The 21384-nt window shown below is 44.8% G+C and overlaps 1 protein-coding gene across 1 annotated transcript in view; it reads left to right on the forward strand.

Moving 5' to 3' along the window:
- Nucleotides 1–21384, forward strand: part of myo7aa (myosin VIIAa) — a 118608-nt gene that overhangs the window by 11788 nt on the left and 85436 nt on the right. Inside the window, exons 4-11 of the mRNA XM_067985673.1 lie at nt 500–684; nt 2361–2482; nt 4173–4315; nt 9531–9644; nt 12135–12288; nt 13603–13679; nt 16986–17105; nt 19102–19244. Of these exons, the coding sequence (XP_067841774.1) occupies nt 500–684; nt 2361–2482; nt 4173–4315; nt 9531–9644; nt 12135–12288; nt 13603–13679; nt 16986–17105; nt 19102–19244 (1058 nt within the window). The remainder of the gene's footprint in view (nt 1–499; nt 685–2360; nt 2483–4172; nt 4316–9530; nt 9645–12134; nt 12289–13602; nt 13680–16985; nt 17106–19101; nt 19245–21384) is intronic.

Raw genomic sequence — 21384 nt, forward strand, 5'->3', positions numbered from 1 at the left:
CCCTTGGAAACGTTAGCTCAAACTATCTCGAATCCCTCTGTGGGGGGAAAACGCAAGAGTGATTTTAGATGTATAAAATCTGCTGGTAATAGATTTGCTGCTGTTTGACTACATTTAGTGTAACTGGAGTATCTAAATGTTCTGGGTGCGGGGGAATTCTATACAGGAGGAGAGTGCAGCAGGGCTTTGGGCAGCTCATCCCCCCCCCCCCCCCCCCCCCCCCCACAGAAAGCAGACCTGCCCCACCAGCGTGTCGCATGTTAAATGAGTATTAAAAAAGGGAAAAAGTAGAGCAGAGGTGAGTAGCCGAGAATGGGTGAGGAAGGGGTTTATTTGCCCATTTCAGTGTCTTTCCTGTTTGGCACAGAAAACATATATGAGTGGAATTTTCCACCTCCGGCACGTCTGTCTTTTCCAGCAGATGTCCAACCTCGCTACACCGGAGATCCTGGTCGGAGTTTTGCTTATGTCGTTATACTGTCTCTCTCTCTACTTTCAGACCTACACTGGCTCAATCTTGGTTGCGGTGAATCCTTACCAGCTGCTGCCCATCTACACGGCCGAACAAATCCGGTATTACACGAACCGGAAGATTGGGGAAATGCCACCTCACATCTTTGCCATCGCTGACAACTGCTACTTCAACATGCAACGCAACAACAAGGACCAGTGCTGCATTATAAGGCGAGTCCAGTTCGCACGGCGGTGAATTCTCGGTGCGGGCTGTCGCACAAGGGTTCAACTGACGACAATTTTTATAAAGTGCCTTTACCATGACAAATCGTCCCCTCGTAAGCAGAGTTGGCCAAATTCAAGGCCAACAAGAAAGGTTCTGAGGAGGCTTTGAGACCTGCTGGACTCCAAGTCGAAAGTGACCGGAGTGGAGTCACTTTGGAAAGATGAGTTCAAACCACATTGGGTCTGGATTCCTTTCGGGCAGGACACTGGTGTATGTCGAAGAATGAGACGTCCGTCAATCGGCAAATTTGTCCGTATTACATATTTTATTAACCCCGTGATGGATGGTAGATGATCAAGATTTTGTATCTGGAGCTTCAAAATCCAAGACTGATGATGTAAAAAAATATATATATTTTATTCCTCCCCCTCCTGAACAAGTGTTTAATTGCAACAGCCTAGTTAGGGTTGTCTGATCCTTGGCATCTCCCAAACTAAGAGTTGGATTGCAGTAATGAGGGGTGGTATGGCATCCGTTTCCCATGTTAATGTTGACCTTTGGGAGAGGAGTATCTTTGATTCCTGCTACTCTGAAAGGGAATATGCATTTGAGTTCTATCCTGGTGTAATGAGTGTGAGGTGGAACGGGTAGGGCTTGACTGCCCCCTGGCGGATGGGAGGCTGCCCTACCTTTGGGATCAGGTTAACCTCTTTTAGCTTTTCGATCAATGTTGGTCTATCCGTGGTTAAGAACACCGAGCCAGAAATCCCTCCCCAGATAACGGAGTAGCTCAACAGTGCTCTGTGTTTGGGGGTGAATTAAAGGAGCAAGTTCTCACATTTGCACGTGTGCAGTAAAATGCGGAAATCGTGAACTTGCTCCTAGTGGTTCGCCGGTGATGTGACGGCTTCGAATTAAAGGGCCACCGCACGCTGCAATCGGGGAAATCATTGAAAAAGGGCCAACTTGCTTATCTGCCCAGCTGGAAAGTAAAGTACGCTTAAAAATACCAGGTGTAAACTAAGTTTTAACAGCGCAGTTAGTCTTAATTTTTAGTTGTTTGGCAGTCATTAACACTTTTAAAAATGTGGAGTGTCATTACTCATATTTTGATAGTTTTTGGTCATTTAAAAAAAAATTTTTTTTTACTTTTCCCTTCTGCCTCTTTAATTCAATTATTTCTTTGGCTTTTTATTTGTAAATAAAAATCACTTTTTTTAATGACATACAGAATATTAACTTTAAATGAATGAAGTTTACTTGAGCAATGCAGCCTGAATCTGTGGGCGGGGCTTCTCTTCCTGACACATTTTGTGGGCCTGTCTTCTCTGATTTTTCCAGCCGCGTGGTAACTCACGCTGAGCAGAGGCCGGGTTGATAGTGCACATTTTATTTAAAGCTCAAACTCTAGCAATTCGATGCCACAGCGCCCGCAGTTAAGTATTTTCGTTAATTAAATTCGCAAGCACTGCGGTCACCGTGATGTCTGGCCCAGGGAGTGCCCCTGACCGATCCATCGGACCTGGAAGTGCTCGTGTGATTCACGCCTGCAGGCAATATAGTTAAAATGGCTGATTTAGTAAATGCCAAGTGCCAGTCAGATTTTTAAAAGACTGCCCCCTCACAGCTGGAAATCCATTGCAAATATAATCAACGTCCTTTTATCTTTGGGCCTTTTTAGTGGAGAGTCTGGTGCTGGAAAAACAGAGAGCACGAAACTCATCCTACAGTTCCTGGCAGCCATTAGTGGTCAGCATTCCTGGATTGAACAGCAAGTACTTGAAGCAAATCCTATTCTGGAAGGTGAGCTGGAGAAATCCTGGTAACTCAGCTGAGATCACGAGCGGTTAGTCATGTAAAGTCCATCGGAGACCATTGACCTCCATCCTAGAGCTGGATGCAGGCAAAGTGAATTTTTGCGCAAAGTATAAATTTTAATATCCTCTAAAAGTAGCAGCCCTACCAGTCTGAATTACATAGCATCTACAGCACAGACCAGTTGGGCCAAATGTCCTGTTTCTATGCCAGTGTTTATGCTCCACACGAGTCTTTCTACCACCAATCTTCTTCATCTCACCCTATCAGCATAACTTTCTATTCCTTTCTCCCTCATGTACTTATCTAGCTTCCCCTTAAATGCATCTATGCTATTTGCCTCAACTACTCCTTGTGGTAGTGAGTTCCACATTCTAACCACTCCCTGGGTAAAGAAGTTTCTCCTGAATTCCTTATTGGATTTATTAGTGACTATTTTATATTTATGGCTCCTAGTTCTGATCTTCCCCCACAAGTGGAAGCATCTTCTCTACATAGGTTGATACCAGAACTGAGGTTATACCTAGTAAATCCTATCAAGAAAGGCTGAACAGGCTGGGGCTCTTTTCTCTAGAAAAGAGAAGACTGAGGGGTGACCTGATCGAGGTCTTTAAAATTATGAAGGGGCTTGATAGGGTAGATGTAGAGAAGATGTTTCCACTTGTGAGAGTTTCCAAAACCAGGGGCCATATATATAAAATAGTCACTAATAAATCCAATAGGGAATTCAGGAGAAACTTCTTTACCCAGGGAGTGGTTAGAATGTGGAACTCGCTACCACAAGGAGTAGTTGAGACAAATAGCATAGATACATTTAAAGGGAAGCTAGATAAGTACATGAGGGAGAAAGGAATAGGTTATGCTGATAGGGTGAGATGAAGTAAGGTGGGAGGAGGCTCGTGTGGGGCATAATCAACAGAATAGACCTGTTGGGCCAAATGTCCTGTTTCTGTGCTGAAAAATGCTATGTAATTCTAGTTGCCCTGAGAAGGCAGTGGTGATCCTTCTTGGACCAGTATGCTCCTTGTGGTGATAGTGTTCCTGCGATGGAATTGGGTAGGGAACAGAAGCCATGATGACCATAAGACAATACTCTCCCAAGTCTCTGTTCCGCCTTCTTTCCTAACCAGGCCAAGAGTCAGAGAGCTATATGTTCCAATAACCCACCCAAATGCCACAACAAGCTCCAAGCTGCCCCTCTGCTGATAATGCCCTGACTACAGAGGGAGATGTGCACACACTCAGATGGTTTAATACAAACATACAAAAAAGTTCAGGAAAAGGCCAGCTGGCCGATCGGGTGGGAGAGAAAAACTAGAAAAAAAGCTACCATTTTAATATGGATGTCCGTGGTGTCTCATGCATCTCAAAATACTTCACATTTTTAAATTTTGCTCTTGTTCAGCAGTAAGTACCAAATGGTGGACACTGGTTTAATGGTAAGAGTGATTCTACCCACAATAATGGTACACGTCCCAGTGGTTTATCTCTGGCTGACTATTTTGGACCATTTCCCTCTCTTGTTTCGAGTTTGTGTTGTGTGCATCAAAACTTGACCAATGGGCCTGTTACTTTTAGAATAGCTACCTACAATCTGTGTGTGTGCGCCACCCGCGGTTTAGGGTGAATTATTGCCCTGCTGTGACCTGACCACCCCGCATTGTGTCTCTTGCCACAGCGTTCGGGAATGCTAAAACTATCCGGAATGATAATTCCAGTCGTTTTGGCAAATACATCGACATCCATTTTAACAAGCGAGGGGCCATCGAAGGAGCCAAGATTGAACAATACCTGCTGGAGAAATCGAGAGTTTGTCGCCAGGTAATGACGAGTGGGGAATCAAAAGAAATTATGGGGGCGGAGACAATCTTTCGGGTGGAAAAATCTAACTTCCAAAAAGCTCTTTTTTTTAGAATTTGCGGAAGGAGGGAAAGGAATATCTGTGCTTTTAATCAACGTTTTCCCAGTCTTTATATTTATATATTTATACTGACCGTTTCTCGGTATAGTGGGGTGGGAAAGTGAAACTTCGATTATTCCCAGTATGTTGGTCTAAAAGTTCTGGGATCGTTAGTGTCTGGCTGTTAACATAGGCTAAAAGAGCTGGGAGTCTGCACTCAGGTGACCTGATCGAGATTTATAAGATGATGAAGGGAATAGTTTGTGTTCAAGTTGACAGTTTGTTTCAATTAAATAGTTTTCGGGAGGAGCAGGGGTCATAATTTTAAGTTGTATGAGGCCAGATCGAGGTTCGATGTCAGGAGGTGGTTCCTTTCCCAGAGAATAGTGGACCTCTGGAACAGGCTGCCGGCTCGTGCGGTGGACACAGTCACTGAGTTCCTTCAAGTGAGAGCCGGACCTGTTTCTGGCAATGGTAGAGATTGTCTCCTTAGAAAAAGTCAGTAATGCATAGAATTATCGGGGCCAGAGTGGTGATCTGGACTGGTTTCGATCGCCTAAGGGGGTCGGAGAGGAATTTCCCAAATTGGCCTGGATTTGTAAAAAAAAAATATTTTTTTTTTGCCTCTCCCAGGAGATTGCATGGTTCTGGGTGGGGTGGGGAGTGTATATATTGTGATACACAAGATGTCAGTTGTGCGGGACAGGCTGGATGGAAAAGAGGGCCTTTTCCTGTCTGTCATTGTTCATATGTTTGTATGTACATGCTTTGTGTGACAGAACCAATTGAACAGCGACTGCAGAAATCAAAGTGAAAGATCTCACATCCACAGCTAAGATGAATACGTGGCTTGAGAGATGGTGCAAGAGGGAGGGATTCAAATTCCTGGGCCATTGGAACCGGTTCTGGGGGAGGTGGGACCAGTACAAATTGGACGGTCTGCATCTGGGCAGGACTGGAACCAATGTCCTAGGGGGAGTGTTTGCTAGTGCTGTTGGGGAGGGTTTAAACTAATGTGGCAGGGGGATGGGAACCGATGCAGGAAGTCAGTGGGAAATAAAGTGGTGACAGAAACAAAAGGCAGTAAGGGAGAGTGTACAGAACATGACCGGACAGATGGTCTGAGAAAGCAGGGCAAAGACCAAGGGAAGACTAGATTAAACTGCATTTATTTCAATGCAAGAAGTCTGATGGGCAAGGCAGATGAACTCAGGGCATGGATGGGTACATGGGACTGGGATGTTATAGCTATTACTGAAACATGGCTAAGGGAGGGGCAGGACTGGCAGCTCAATGTTCCAGGGTACAGATGATATAGGAAAGATAGAGCAGGAGGTAAGAGAGGAGGGGGAGTTGCGTTCTTGATTAGGGAGAACATCACGGCAGTAGTGAGAGGGGATATATCCGAGGGTTCGCCCACTGAGTCCATATGGGTAGAACTGAAAAATAAGAAGGGAGAGATCACTTTGATAGGATTGTACTACAGACCCCCAAATAGTCAACGGGAAATTGAGGAGCAAATATGTAAGGAGATTACAGACAGCTGCAAGAAAAATAGGGTGGTAATAGTAGGGGACTTTAACTTTCCCAACATTGACTGGGACAGCCATAGCATTAGGGGCTTGGATGGAGAGAAATTTGTTGAGTGTATTCAGGAGGAATTTCTCATTCAGTATGTGGATGGCCCGACTAGAGAGGGGGCAAAACTTGACCTCCTCTTGGGAAATAAGGAAGGGCAGGTGACAGAAGTGTTAGTGAGGGATCACTTTGGGACCAGTGATCATAATTCCATTAGTTTTAAGATAGCTATGGAGAAGGATAGGTCTGGCCCAAAAGTTAAAATTCTAAATTGGGGAAAGGCCAATTTTGATGGTATTAGACAGGAACTTTCAGAAGTTGATTGGGAGAGTCTGTTGGCAGGCAAAGGGACGTCTGGTAAGTGGGAGGCCTTCAAAAGTGTGTTAACCAGGGTTCAGGGTAAGCACATTCCTTATAAAGTGAAGGGCAAGGCTGGTAGAAGTAGGGAACCTTGGATGACTCGGGAGATTGAGGCACTAGTCAAAAATAAGAAGGAGGCATATGACATGCATAGGCAGCTGGGATCAAGTGAATCCCTTGAAGAGTATAGAGATTGCCGGAGTAGAGTTAAGAGAGAAATCAGGAGGGCAAAAAGGGGATATGAGATTGCTTTGGCAGATCAGGCAAAGGTGAATCCAAAGAGCTTCTACAAATACATAAAGGGCAAAAGGGTAACTAGGGAGAGAGTAGGGCCTCTTAAGGATCAACAAGGTCATCTATGTGCGGAACCACAAGAGATGGGTGAGATCCTGAATGAATATTTCACATCGGTATTTACGGTTGAGAAAGGCATGGATGTTAGGGAACTTGGGGAAATAAATAGTGATGTCTTGAGGAGTGTACATATTACAGAGAGGGAGGTGCTGGAAGTCTTAACGCGCATCAAGGTAGATAAATCTCCGGGACCTGATGAAATGTATCCCAGGACGTTATGGGAGGTTAGGGAGGAAATTGCGGGTCCCCTAGCAGAGATATTTGAATCATCCACCGCTACAGGTGAGGTGCCTGAAGATTGGAGGGTAGCAAATGTTGTGCCTTTGTTTAAGAAGGGCGGCAGGGAAAAGCCTGGGAACTACAGACCAGTGAGCCTGACATCTGTAGTGGGTAAGTTGTTAGAGGGTATTCTGAGGGACAGAATCTACAGGCATTTGGAGAGGCAGGGACTAATTAGGAACAGTCAGCATGGTTTTGTGAGAGGAAAATCATGTCTCACGAATTTGATTGAGTTTTTTGAAGGGGTAACCAAGAAGATAGATGAGGGCTGTGCAGTAGACGTGGTCTACATGGACTTCAGCAAAGCATTTGACAAGGTACCGCATGGTAGGTTGTTACATAAGGTTAAATCTCATGGGATCCAAGGTGAGGTAGCCAATTGGATACAAAATTGGCTTGACGACAGAAGACAGAGGGTGGTTGTCGAGGGTTGTTTTTCAAACTGGATGCCTGTGTCCAGCGGTGTGCCTCAGGGATCGGTGCTGGGTCCGCTGTTATTTGTTATTTATATTAATGATTTGGATGAGAATTTAGGAGGCATGGTTAGTAAGTTTGCAGATGACACCAAGATTGGTGGCATTGTGGACAGTGAAGAAGGTTATCTAGGATTGCAACGGGATCTTGATAAATTGGGCCAGTGGGCCGATGAATGGCAGATGGAGTTTAATTTAGATAAATGTGAGGTGATGCATTTTGGTAGATCGAATCGGGCCAGGACCTACTCCGTTAATGGTAGGGCGTTGGGGAGAGTTATAGAACAAAGAGATCTAGGAGTACAGATTCATAGCTCCTTGAAAGTGGAGTCACAGGTGGATAGGGTGGTGAAGAAGGCATTCAGCATGCTTGGTTTCATTGGTCAGAACATTGAATACAGGAGTTGGGATGTCTTGTTGAAGTTGTACAGGGCATTGGTGAGGCCACACTTGGAGTACTGTGTACAGTTCTGGTCACCCTATTATAGAAAGGATATTATTAAACTAGAAAGAGTGCAGAAAAGATTTACTAGGATGCTACCGGGACTTGATGGTTTGACTTACAGGGAGAGGTTAGACAGACTGGGACTTTATTCCCTGGAGAGTAGGAGGTTAAGGGGTGATCTTATAGAAGTCTATAAAATAATGAGGGGCATAGATAAGGTCGATAGTCAAAATCTTTTCCCAAAGGTAGGGGAGTCTATAACGAGGGGGCACAGATTTAAGGTGAGAGGGGAGAGATACAAAAGGATCCAGAGGGGCAATTTTTTCACTCAAAGGGTGGTGAGTGTCTGGAACGAGCTGCCAGAGGCAGTAGTAGAGGCGGGTACAATTTTGTCTTTTAAAAAGCATTTGGACAGTTACATGGGGAAGATGGGTATCGAGGGATATGGGCCAAGTGCAGGCAATTGGGACTAGCATAGTGGTATAAACTGGGCGACATGGACATGTTGGGCCGAAGGGCCTGTTTCCATGTTGTAACTTCTATGATTCTATGATTCTATCATGCGTCAAATGTGTAGGGTGGTGCATTTTAAAAAAAAACTCAAGTATCTCACTGTTCAAATTGGCTGAAATAACCACTTTCTTCTAGTCACAAGTAGTAACAAAGTTGGATTTGGAGATGTTGGTCAGGATGGTCATAGGAACGTATGAAGAAGACCAGCTGGTCCATCAAGTCATCTATCTGACCTTCCCCTCTGCTTGCAGCCATGTAATTTCCTGTGATACTCCAATCAGATGGAGACGTTGATGAAATTTTAGTTTTTTAGTCTCGCTAGGGCTGACATTCTTTGGGATGGGGAAAGAAGCATCTCTGATGGACCACCCATAGAGGCCAGGGATTGGGGATGAATCCTTGAATGTCATGGCCTTGGAGAGGGTGCACAGGGGATTTACGAGAATGGTACCAGAGATGAGGGACCTCAGTTATGTAGAGTGACTGGAGAAGCTGGGGTTGTTCTCCTTAGAACAGACAAAGTTCAGGGGAGATTTAATAGAGGTGTTCAAAGTTTTGAAGGGTTTTGATAGAGTAGATGATAAGGAGAAATTGTTTCTATTGGTAGGAGGGTCATTAACCAGAAGGGACAGATTTGAGATAATTGGTAGAAGAACCAGAGGGGAGATGAACCGTTTTTATGCAGCGAGTTATGATCTGGAATGCACTGCCTTTCAGGGCGGTGGAAGCAGATTCAATAGTAACTTTCAAAAGGGAATTGGATAAATACTTGAAAGGAAAAATTTGCAGGGCTGTGGGGAAAGAGCAGGGGAGTGGAACTAATTGGATAGCTGTTTCAAAGAGCTAGCTCAAGAATGATGGGCCGAATGAGCTCCTGTGCTGTATGATTCTATGACTGAGAACATATGTGAGGACCATTGTATGAAAGGCAAACAGGAAGGAGGAAAGAACTTCGCATGGGAGATGAGCAGAGATGCATAAACTTGTTTTTTGTGCATGGGCAATGCAATCGGAGATGAATTAATATTTTGTTCATTACGCCAAATGTGAATATCTAAAAGTTAGCCGCCATTTTGGTTGTTTTGCATCCTTCCCAAATATGGTTGACTTTCCATTTCTTTCACTCTCCTACAGGCTGAAGGTGAGAGGAACTATCACATTTTCTATTGTATGTTGATGGGAATGAGCCCTGAACAGAAGAGGAAACTCAGTCTTGGGAAAGCTACAGATTACACCTACTTGACCATGGTGAGAACTGAAGGGCTGGTCGATTGTGGGGGGTGGTGGTGGAGGTGGAGGAGGAGGTGCTGATCAGTTGAGTGGGTATAGGTGTGAGCAATGAAAGTGATTTACAGATATCAGGGATTAAAGCCACAGGGGAAGATGCGACTTGGAAAAGAAGAGCCTTCAGGCGGCATAATTGACGTTTCAAGGTTATGAAAGTAATTGATCCAGGCAAATTGCTCATTCGGGCGAAGGGTTCAAATACCAAGGGACAAATTAAAATTAATAAAATCAATAAGAAGGCAAGTCCAGTGCAGCCATAGTCATAAAACTCAACATTCAAACTGGGCACACTTGGTGCTCTATAATGGTATCCAAATGAGACAGTCCATCAGTATAATGAAAGATAAAATTGGTTGCAGTGTTGATCTGCTACTGGATGTCATTAATGTATTTAGTAAAAATGCAACACGTACTAACTGTAGGAAATGTTTACTGGTCTGGGTTTCTTCATTGGTCATTGTCCATTTTTATTGGGCTAACCATTTGGATGGCAGCTGGAAATGGAATGGGGATCTGATAACGTCAGGATCTCCACTCCCTTCAGCACCGAGAGGTTCATAGAATCATACAGCACAGAGGGAGGCCGTTTGGCCCATCGTGCCTGTGCCGGCTCTCTGAAAGAGCTATACAATTAGCCACACTCCCCCTGCTCTTCTCCCACAACCGTGCAAATTTTTCCTTTTCAAATATAATATCCAATTCCCTTTTGAACCTGCTTCCAGGCAGAGCATTCCAAGTGTTGTGTGTGTGCGCGCCTCATCTCCCTTTCAGGTTCTCAATTATCTTAAATCTGTGTCCTCTGGTTACCGACCCTCCTATCTACACTATCAAAACTCCTTATAATTTTGAACACCTCTATTAAATCTCCCTTAACTGTCTCTGTTCTAAGGTGAACAATCCCAGATTCTGAAGTCCCTCATCCCTGGTAACATTCTAGTAAATGCACCCTCTCCAAGACCTTGACATCCTTCCTAAAGTGTGATGCCAAGAATTGTACACAACACTCCAGCTGAGGCCTAACCAGTGATTTATAAAGGTTTAGCATAACTTCCTTGCTTTTGTCCTGTCCCAGTTCCTGCTGTCGATGGCTGATAGAAGTGCCCACCTGCTTCACGTTGTCTAAGCAGCAAATTAATGGGGGTAATTTTCACCTTCACCCCACCGGGCATTAATCTGATGGAGCAGATCGCCCGGCCTTTGTAGCGCTGCCCAATTATCATCCCGTTGAAATGGCGGGTTCCACATCGGACGGGCGACCCACTCTGCCAGCTTACTGTCCAGGCGGTGATGGTGAAAATTACCCCCAATATCTGGGTATTAGAAATCAGATTCTCTATGCTGGCTGAGACTTTACAACAAGCAACCAGGAAATTGAATGTAATAAACACAAGTGTAATGCCCAGCAAGTAACATCATATTTATAGGCTATCTTGCAGTTGGTATCTTTGATCATCCTAAATCTAGCTGGTCTGCATAAAGATTGATGTACCATTGATTGATGCCTTGTTTTAGGTTCGCACATCTAAGTAGCTCATGGTGTCAGAGATCAGATATTTTTCTTAAGCAAAAACTGGTGAAATCTAGCACTCAAAGGAACAGTAAAGAGCCCTTGTTAAATCAGTTTACCTTTGACCTTTCTGCTGCATTCCCATTCTCCCCAACGCCCCCTTCCCCCCAAGCTCACTGCTACAATCCTGACCCTCTTCCAATGTTCCAACCAGCTGCCAGAAGATGTGACTCTCCAGATTTCCCCCCTTTGACCTCTCCCATTCGTGTAGTACGTGCTGGAGATTCTATATTGAGGGCAGGGTCTCTTGAGTGGGGAATTGCAAGCATGAATGAGTGTCTTAATACTGTGACCCAACATATTGGCGCTCCAACACCCTACAGTGTCGTGCCATTGCACACAGTTATAAGCTGTACCCGTTCTAAGGTAGAATATTAAAATCTACAATCCGACCTGTAATCTCAGTCATGAGCTCGCACTCCCCACCTGATTGATCCACCCCTCCTTGTGCATTAGTAAACTAAGACCCTCACTTTGTTCATTCCCAGTGTAGCTGTACACCCATGCCCATCCACAGCTGAGTTCAAATCCCTCCACAGCCTCTTCCTGTCTCTGTAACCCCCTCCAGCCCCACAACCCTCAGATCTCTGCGCTCCTCCATTTCTGGCCTCTTGCGCATCTCGATTTTAATCACTCCACCATTGGCGGCCGTGCCTTCAGCTGCCAAAGCCCTAAGCTCTGGAAATCCCTCCCTGAACCCCTCTACCTCTCCCTCCTCCTTTTTAAGACCCAACTTAAAACCTACCTCTTTGACCAAGGTTTTGTTCACCTGTCCTAATGCCTCCTTATGTGGCTTGGTGTCAAATTTTGTTTGATAGTTTTACTATGTTAAAGGCGCTATATAAATGCAAGTTGTTGATGCGACATTGAAATGTTTGTTCCAGGGTAAATGCACCCTCTGCGATGGGCGTGACGACAACAAGGAGTACGCCAACATTCGCTCCGCGATGAAGGTCCTCATGTTCACAGACACCGAGCACTGGGCAATCTCCAAACTGATGGCTGCAATTCTGCACATGGGCAACCTGGCTTATGAACGTAAGTCTAGAGATGAGCTGCTTCATGATGGACAGGAAGCTAGGAATATAAGATTAATGATCGGGCATTTTGTGCCTCGAGTGGCTGTTTCCCCTCGTGGTTCTCAGTGCTGTGCTGAGGGAGGGCTGCATTGTCGGGGGTGCCATGTTTCAGATGAGTGGTTAAGTAGAGGCCCAGGTAGATGTAAAAGATCCCATGGTGCTATTTGAGGAAGCACAGGGAATTGTCTTGTTTTCCTGGCCAATGTTCTTCCCTCTATCGACACCACCCAAATAGTCCTGTAAATTTACCATTTATGGGACTTTGCTATATTTGCTCACATAAGTGACTAATATTAACTGTGAAGCACAATGAATGAATGAATGCATGAAGACTTGCATTTATATAGCACCTTTCACGACCTCAGGACGTCCCAAAGCGATTTACAGTCAACTTTTGAAGTGCAGTCATTTTGTAATGTCGGAAACATGGCAGCCAATTTGCACACAGCAAGGTCCCACAAACAGCAAGGTGGTAATGACCAGATAATCTGTGTTTAGGTGTTGGTTGAGGGATAAATATTGGTAAGAACTCACTCCGTGAAATAGCGCTATGGGATCTTTCACACCTGAGGGCAGACTGGACCATGGTTTAACGTCTCATCCGATAGATGACACCTCCAACAGTGCAGCACTCCCTCAGTACTGCACTGGAGTGTCTGCCTAGATTTTGTACTGAAGTCCCTGGAGTGGGACTTAAACCCACAACCGTCTGTCAGAAATGAGAGTGCTACCGACTGAGCCACATTGGGATGCTTTGAGGGTGGGGAAGATGTTATATAAATGCAAACTCTTTATGTCCAAATGTAAACACTGACCTGTTGGGCCATTTGTGGAGGCATCCCAGCTAAGTCCAGTTCTACCTCATCCAATGTCCATATGTGTAATTTCCTGAGTGTCACAGTAGGCTTTGAAGCCCTCTTTCCCGCAACCCCTCTTTCCCCCCCCTCCCCCGACTCTGGCCAAATCCCCAAGCTCAGACAGACAAATTGCAGCGTATCCCTCCTAACCCTGCTGTATGGGTGTCCCTGCAGTTCGAAATAGTGGCTGGTGACACAGGGAGGGGGCAGTTGGTACCTCCGTGAGATGGTTCTCTGGCTCTAGGAGCATGTGTGTGTAGCCATAGTTTGAGCTGCTGCCAATGGCATCCTGTAATCTAAATGCAGCAGGGATCCCAATGTTGTGCCTCCTGTATGATGAGCAAACAAAATAGTTGTTTTACTTAAATTGCAATTGAGATGATTGGCTTTTGTTTATCCTGCCGATCCTTCTCCAGCTCGAGTGTATGACAATCTGGATTCATGTGAGGTCGTCTACTCCACACAACTGGCAACAGCTGCGTCTCTCCTGGAGGTGAGTATGTCTGTGCTCACTTAATACACTACCAGTGTGTCTGCATCTATTCGTAGATAAGAGCTCTATAGCTTCATACTGAGATCAAATGTAGAGTGGGAGTGGGGATTGGGGGGGAAAAGAAGAATAATTTGAGTTTACGCCTGTAATATCGGCTGAACCAGTGCAAAAGATCAGGGGAGTTTTAAACTGAAGGGAGTTACGCCCAAAACCGTTTGCGTTCCTGCTTTCCGCAATCTTTTCCGCTGGTTCAGGATTCACTTCGTCTGGAGCAGGCCCCGCCCAGGTAGAGATTGCGCTGGTTCAGGAAGGCACTTCAAATTGAGCTCGTTTTCATAGGCACACAGGCACATTTTAAAAGCTTTTTCATATTCAAAAACATTTAATTTAGTAGGAAACTGACCATTGTACATCAATGAAACTATGAAATGGTTCAGTATATTTTTTCAGTGATTTTCTTTAAAAAAAAAATCTGGATACTCCTAGGTGGAGGACTAGACACCCTTAATAAAAATGCTTATTTTTGCTAATAAACCCGTTTTTAGCTGTATTGATAAAACTGCACCAGGTTACCACTCTTAAATATATCCACGAATACCTTTTAATGGAAAGTTCTATTACGCTGCCCAACTGCGCTGGTTCATGGATGATTTTACGTTTGTGCAAATGCATTTTCGCGGAAACTTGAACTGTAACCTAACCGGCGCAATGTTGGGCGCATTTTCCTGATTGTGCCCAAAGTGGAAACTCTACCCCAGGATTTATATTGCAAGGACACAGAAGAGGATGAACTTTTTTACATAGTGGGTGGTTATGATCTGGAATGCACTGCTAGGGGTGGTGGTGGTGAAGGCAGATTCAGTCGTGGCTTTCAAAAGGGAATTGAATAAGTACTTAAAATCATAGAAAGGCTACACCATGGAAGGAGGCCATTTGGCCCATTGAGTCCATGTCGGCTCTATGCAAGAGCAATCCAGCTAGTCCCGCTCCCCGCCCTATCCCCGTAGCCCTACAAATGTTTTCCTTTCAAGTACTTATCCAGTTCCTTTTTGAAGGCCATGATTGAATCTGCCTCCACCACCCCCTCGGGCAGAGCATTCCAGATCCTAACCACTTGCTGTGTTTTTTTTAAAAAAGTTTTTCCTCATGTCATCTCTTTGGTTCTTTTGCCAATCACCTTAAATCTGTGTCCTCTGGCTCTTGACTCTTCCACCAATGGGAACAGTTTCTCTCTATCTACTCTGTCAAGACCCTTTATAATTTTGAATACCTCAATCAAATCTCCTCTCAATCATCTCTGTTCCAAGGAGAACAACCCCAGCTTCTCCAGTCCATCCATGTAACTAAAGTCCCTCATCACTGGAATCTTTCTAGTAAATCTTTTCTGCACCCTCTCTAAGGCCTTCACATCTTTCCTGAAGTGCAGTGCCCAGAACTGGAAATAATACTCCAGTTGTGGTCGAACCAGTGTTTTATAAAGGTGGTTCATGACTTCCTTGCTTTTGTACTCTGTCTCTCTTTATAAAGCCCAGGATCCCATATGTTTGTTTAACCGCTTTCTCAACCTGCCCTGCCACTTTCAACAATTTGTGCACATAAACCCCCCAGATCTCTGTCTCTCTACCCCTTTTAGAATTGTGCCCTCTAGTTTATATTGCCTCTCCTCGTTCTTCCTACTGAAATGTATTAATTCGCATTTTTCAGCGTTAAATTTCATCTGCCACGTGTCCGCCCATTCCACCAGCCTGTCTATTTCCTCTTGAAGTCTATCACTATCCTCCTCACTGTTCACTACACTTCCAAGTTTTGTGTCATCTGCAAATTTTAAAATTGTGCCCTGTACACCCAAGTCCAAGTCATTAATATATATCAAGAAAAGCAGTGGTCCTAGTACCGACCCCTGGGGAACACCACCTGAAAAAACATTTTTGCAGGGCTATGTGGAAAGGGTGGGAGTGAGAGACCAGGTGGACTGCTCTGACAGTCAGCATGGACTAGACGGGCTGAATGGTTACAGCACAGAAGGAGACCATTCTATGTCTTTGGAGTTTGACTTAAACCCACAGCCTTCTGACTCGGAGGTGAGAGCGCCACCCACTGAGCCAAGGCTGACACCGATTTGTAATTTATACTTCCATTTATCTATTTTGGAATCATTCTCCCTCACACTTTTTCCTACCCCACTCTCTCCTCCAATTAAAAGGTGTGCAAGTAGCCACCTTTCACCTTCGGGAGCCATTGCTTTGGGCAGTTGCAATCCCGTTCCTATTGGCTGTGTTACAAAGCATTCCACATGAGGCTGGCCAATAAATTAGATGGAAATGTCACACTGGTGATGTAGATTTATGGTATTTTTAAAGTTAGGGGTTAATGCAAAAAATGTTGCAGTGCCTGGTGTGGGAATGTTGATATTAGTGCAAAATGAGTTTTGGATGTCTCCCTGAGGAGGACAAAAGTTCAGCTCTCTCTACACTCCTCCCTCATCCAAAAAAAAAACCTGTTATTTTCTTATTTGTTCTCGGGACATGGATGCTGCTGTCTAGGCTGGCATTTATTGCTCATCCCTAGTTGTCCTGAGAAGGTAGTGAAGGGCCACCTTGAACCGCTGTAGTCCTTTTGATGGTACTCCCACAACGGTGTTGGGTAGGGATAACGTAGTATAACAAAATGTTTTCAAAACTATAGTCCTCAGCAGGAGTATTGTGTCCAATTCTGGGCACCAAACTTTAGGAAGGATGTCAAGGCCTTGGAGAGGGTGCAGAGGAGATTTACTAGAATGCAATCGGGGTGAGGGACTTCAGTTATGTGGAGAGACTGGAGAAGCTGGAGTTGTTTTCCTTTTTTTAGAGCAGAGAAGGTTAAGGGTGAGATTTAATAGAGGTGTTCAAAATCATGGGTTTTGATAGGGTAATTGGGAGAAACTGTTTCCGCTGGCAGAAGGGTCGGTAACCAGAGGACACTGATTTAAGATAATTGGCAAAAGAACCAGAGGGGAGATGAGACATTTTTACACAGCAAGTTATGATCTGGAACGTGCTGCCTGAAAGGGCGGTGGAAGCATATTCAGTAGTAACTGTCAAAAGGGAATTGGATAAATACTTGAAAAGGAAAAATTTGAGGGGCCATGGAGAAATAGCAGGGACTAATTGGGTAGCTCTTTCAAAGAGCCGGCACAGGCACGATGGGCCGAATGGTCACCTCCTGTGCTGTATAATTCTGATTCTTTGCGGTCACCAATAAAATGGATGATGCAAGGCTCCATTTAAATCTGCTTTTTAACCTCTCCGGATTACCTTGTTCCTTCAGGTTGATTGTTTGGACCTGCAGAACTGCCTCACCAGCCGTACCATTATAACACGGGGGGAGACGGTGTCCACCCCTCTTAACATGGACCAAGCCCTGGATGTCAGAGATGCTTTTGTGAAGGTGAGAGTTCCTTGCTGTGAAAATCATAGAGAAGCCTTTTCTCAGTAAGTACCACTTGTCTCTTTTTTTTGTAAAGAGTGAGTAGAAAACCAAGATTTTGAACAAAGTTGAATGTGCATCAAGTTGGCAGACATTTGACATTTAATCTTTCAGTGAAAACTATGCCCCTTTTAGTCTTTTTAACACTTATTCCTCTGATTGCTGTCTGGCTGAGGACAGCCATTGGCTGTGTTTGTTCGGGGAGAGCCACTTTATGTTCTGATGTTGTTCTACACGTTTTAATAGGTCATCCTAGTCATATCGTAAAGGTAATGATGTCAATCATAAAACTTGGGCTTTTGATTGGCTGGAAAATTGGCCTTTGGAATTGGCTTTCAGCCAATGAAAACCCACTTTGTTTTTAAAATTCACATCGTTGCCGAGAACCATGAGCTCCAGGGGCAGGAAGAGAGGCTGAAAGAAGGTTTGCATACAAAGTAAAGTTTTAACAAGAGAACTGGAGGCGGGCGCGAAGGAGGAAAGATAGGACGAGCAGAGTGAAATGTTTTAACGTTCATTTTTAAACCTGCTTATTTTCTTCTCATGTCTGGAAAATCTTTGTTAGTTTGCAACCAAGTTGTTATAGTTTGGGCTTTCTTCCAACACCTTTGCTCGTATTAATAGTTAGATAGCCATTTTCATGACTAAATTGAGTCTCCCATAAACAGAAACCTGCATCTTTTATTCTCTGCCATGTTTGAATTAGCATGCCCAGGTCTAACAATGAACCCCCTTACAGTAAGTTACTTGCTCGTTAAAATTTACACAGGATGCCCACTTGGTTCTCCTATCATATCAAGAGGACCTAACCTGCCACTAGACGACACTACCTACAGGCTAAAACTGCTGTTCACATTTATTTACAGATAAAATAATATACAGAAGCATAAAAATAGGCAAGATACTCATAGAACCATACAGCACAGAAGGAGGCCATTCAGCCCATCGTGTCTGTGGCAGCTCTGTGAAAGAGCAAACCAATTAGTCCCATTCCCCTGCTCTTTGTCCATAGCCCTGCAAATTTCTTCTATAGTCAATACCCAAATTTATGCTCTGTGCAAACTGGATTGACTGTTTTAAAAATAGATGGTAGTTCTTGCAGCTTCACTCAGCAAGCTCTTAGATACACAATAGTACATGCATAAACTTCTTGCTCAAGGATCTTTATCCATCCCCTTTCATGTATAGAAGCACAGCGAACAGAAAACTTAAGAATTGCTACCGTGCCTGACATTTATACGTTGGATCCCTTTGTTGCTGGAACAGGCCCTTTGCAGATAGCCCACTTTGATCCCGTTTTGGTTTATAAACAAAAAGCACCAGAGGCAATAGCTGCACAGCCCGGGGGTGTCTGGAGAATTCCCATGGGGTTCTCCTGATTGTCCGCTGTATCTTTGGAAGAGCCACGGAAACCCTGGAGCAATGGCGTTTCTCGGGGTTTTCCGGCAAAGTTACGACTGAGGATCTGGAGAACCCCCTCAGAAATCTAACCCCCATGTCTGTCTGTCTCTCCTTTCTGGTGCTCATGTTGGATCAAGTGGCCTGGTTTTAACATCTGAGGACCGTTGTGCATTATGTTTTTAGATTGCTATTGCCAAGTTGGTGATCACATGGTCGCCTGCAGAGGTTCCAGTGGAAACTAACAATTGCCTGTATTTTGGGCAGCTAGGTGTGAATATGAAATGCTACCAAAAATACCTTTTTTGGGGTCAGATACCCACAGGCTTCCAGACCTGAGAAGCCCTGGGATCACACTGCCTCCCAGTAGCCTCTCGCTGAAGCAGTGGTGGTGTTTTGCAGAGGTAAGAGGAATCACCAGAAGAGACTGGGGAGGGAGGAAGAAAGATATTGGGGACAAAAACCTAGAGAGGGGGTCGGAGTGCAAAGATCTGCCGTATCTCTCCTTAATCTGATGTGGCCCCTATATTTTGTCCCCCTTTTTACACCCATCGTCAAGGGTATCTATGGGAGACTCTTTGTGTGGATAGTGGAGAAGATCAATGCTGCTATTTACAAACCTCCGTCCCGTGAACCCAAGGTGATGCGCAGGTCGATCGGCTTGCTGGATATTTTTGGGTTCGAAAACTTCCACGTCAACAGGTAAGATGGGACAACGTCCATTACTGTCCTGTACATCCCTACGTCCCTGTCTGCCGGTAGCACTCTCGCCGCTGAGGTGCCGTCTATCGGATGAGACGTTAAACCGAGGCCTCGTCGGCCCTCTCAGGTGGGCGTAAAAGATCCCATGGCGTTATTTCGAAGAGCAGGGGAGTTCCCCGTGGTGTTCTGGCCAATATTTATCCCTCAACCAACATCACTAAAATAGATTATCCGGTCATTGCCGTTTGTGGGGCTTTGCTATGTGCAAATTGGCTGCCGTGTTTCCTACGTTAAAACAGTGACTACACTTCGAAAGTACTTCATTGGCTGTAAAGCACTTTGAGATGTCCTGAGGTCGTGAAAGGCGCTATATAAATGCAACTTCTTTCTGTCTTTCCCTGTCAGGAGCTGCTCCTTTCACAGCATTGAGTGCTAGATATTCACGGTATGGTTTATGGGATATTGGTGCAGTCTAAATGAGTCTAATTCCTAGTGGATGTTTTGGTTTTCCAGTTATTGTCGTAGAAGGTTTCATCTGTTTAGTTCAGCCTGTCTACGATAAAAATCAAGAGCAGCAACAACAACTTGCATTTATATAGCGCCTTTAATGTAGTAAAAGGCGCTTCACAGGAGTGATTATCAAACAAAATTTGACACCGAGCCACATAGAGATATTAGGACAGATGACCAAAAGCTTGGTCAAAGAGGTAGGTTTTAAGGAAGGTAGAAAGGTTTAGGGAGGGAATTCCAGAGCTTAGGGCCTAGGCAGCTGAAGGCACGGCCACCAATGGTGGAGCGATTAAAATCGGGAATGTGCAAGGGGCCAGAATTAGAGGAGTGCAGAGGTCTCTGAGGGTTGTAGGGCTGGAGGAGATTAGAGATATGGAGGGATTTGAAGACCAGGATGGGAATTTTAAAATAGAGAGCAGTGCATTACTGAAATTCAGGCACTAATTTTCTCTCTCAGACTTCGTATTCACAATGCATCTATCTCCGATTCCCTGATTTCCTTATTGGGTAAATGCACTGCACTGCGGTGTGGTAGTGAGCTACAAAGACCATGGAGATTGTAGGTTTGGTCCTTGGTCTGTGAGTTAACAGGACCTTAACTGGGGTGACGGTTGAGGTGCTACAATTGTCCTCATCAACCCATTTTTGATGCGGTTAGGGAGAAGAGAAGCAGTGTGCCCACTCTTGATTGCCAGCCAGTGACCCCTCTCAGAAAATGCAGCACTAATTCACAATCTCACTCAGTGAAGCAACAAATTGGTTGATGCGGACGGGATGTAAATGTCACTGGTGTGGTAGAGAGTTCTCCTTTTTGGGGCTGAGGCATGTCGTCGTGGCAGCGTAGAGGGAATTTAACTCTGCATCTAAGCTCGTTGTTTGTGTGATTGATCTGGGAGTGCTTGATTTTGACATTTATGCTGCTGAAAGTGTGAGTTCCAGTTTTGATCCCGTGGTGGGGGGGTGTTTGGCTATGATACCCTCCCCTTTGGAACTGTTATCCAGCATGACCTGGTGCCTTTAGGACAGAGGGAGGAAGATGCTATCAAGGCAGTTGCTCCACAAAGGAGTCTTAAAGGATATGGGGAGTGAGCAGGAAAGAGATTAGACTAAAGGAACTTGGGTTTATATGATGCCTTTCACAATGTCCCAAAGCACTTCGAAGCCAATGGAATACTTTTTGAACTGTAGTCAGTGTTCTAATCTAGGGAAATGTGACCGGCAATCTGTGCTGCGCACAGCAAGATCCCACAAACAGCAATGAGATGAATGACCAGATAATCTGTTTTCATGATGTGGGTTGAGATTTTTGGTGACCAGGACACTGGATGAACTCTCCTGCTCTTCTATTGCAGAGTGCCATGGGATCTTTTATACCCATCTGAGGGGGCCAATGAGGTGTTGGTTTAACATCTCACCTGAAAGACGACACATCTGACGGTGCAGCACTTCTACCATAGATTACATACTTGAACCTATAACCTTGTGACTTGGAGACTGGTGTGTTACCACTGAGCCAAGTCTGACTCTAGTGGCATGATTTTGGCCCGGGTGGTGGGGGGGGTGGAATTCCTGACTGGAAGTATGGGCTTCCCGGACATCCTTACGATTTTGACGCAAGGACGTTTATTTA

Source organism: Heptranchias perlo, chromosome 6 (assembly GCF_035084215.1).
Source record: "Heptranchias perlo isolate sHepPer1 chromosome 6, sHepPer1.hap1, whole genome shotgun sequence".
In the NCBI taxonomy this organism is placed as follows: domain Eukaryota; kingdom Metazoa; phylum Chordata; class Chondrichthyes; order Hexanchiformes; family Hexanchidae; genus Heptranchias; species Heptranchias perlo.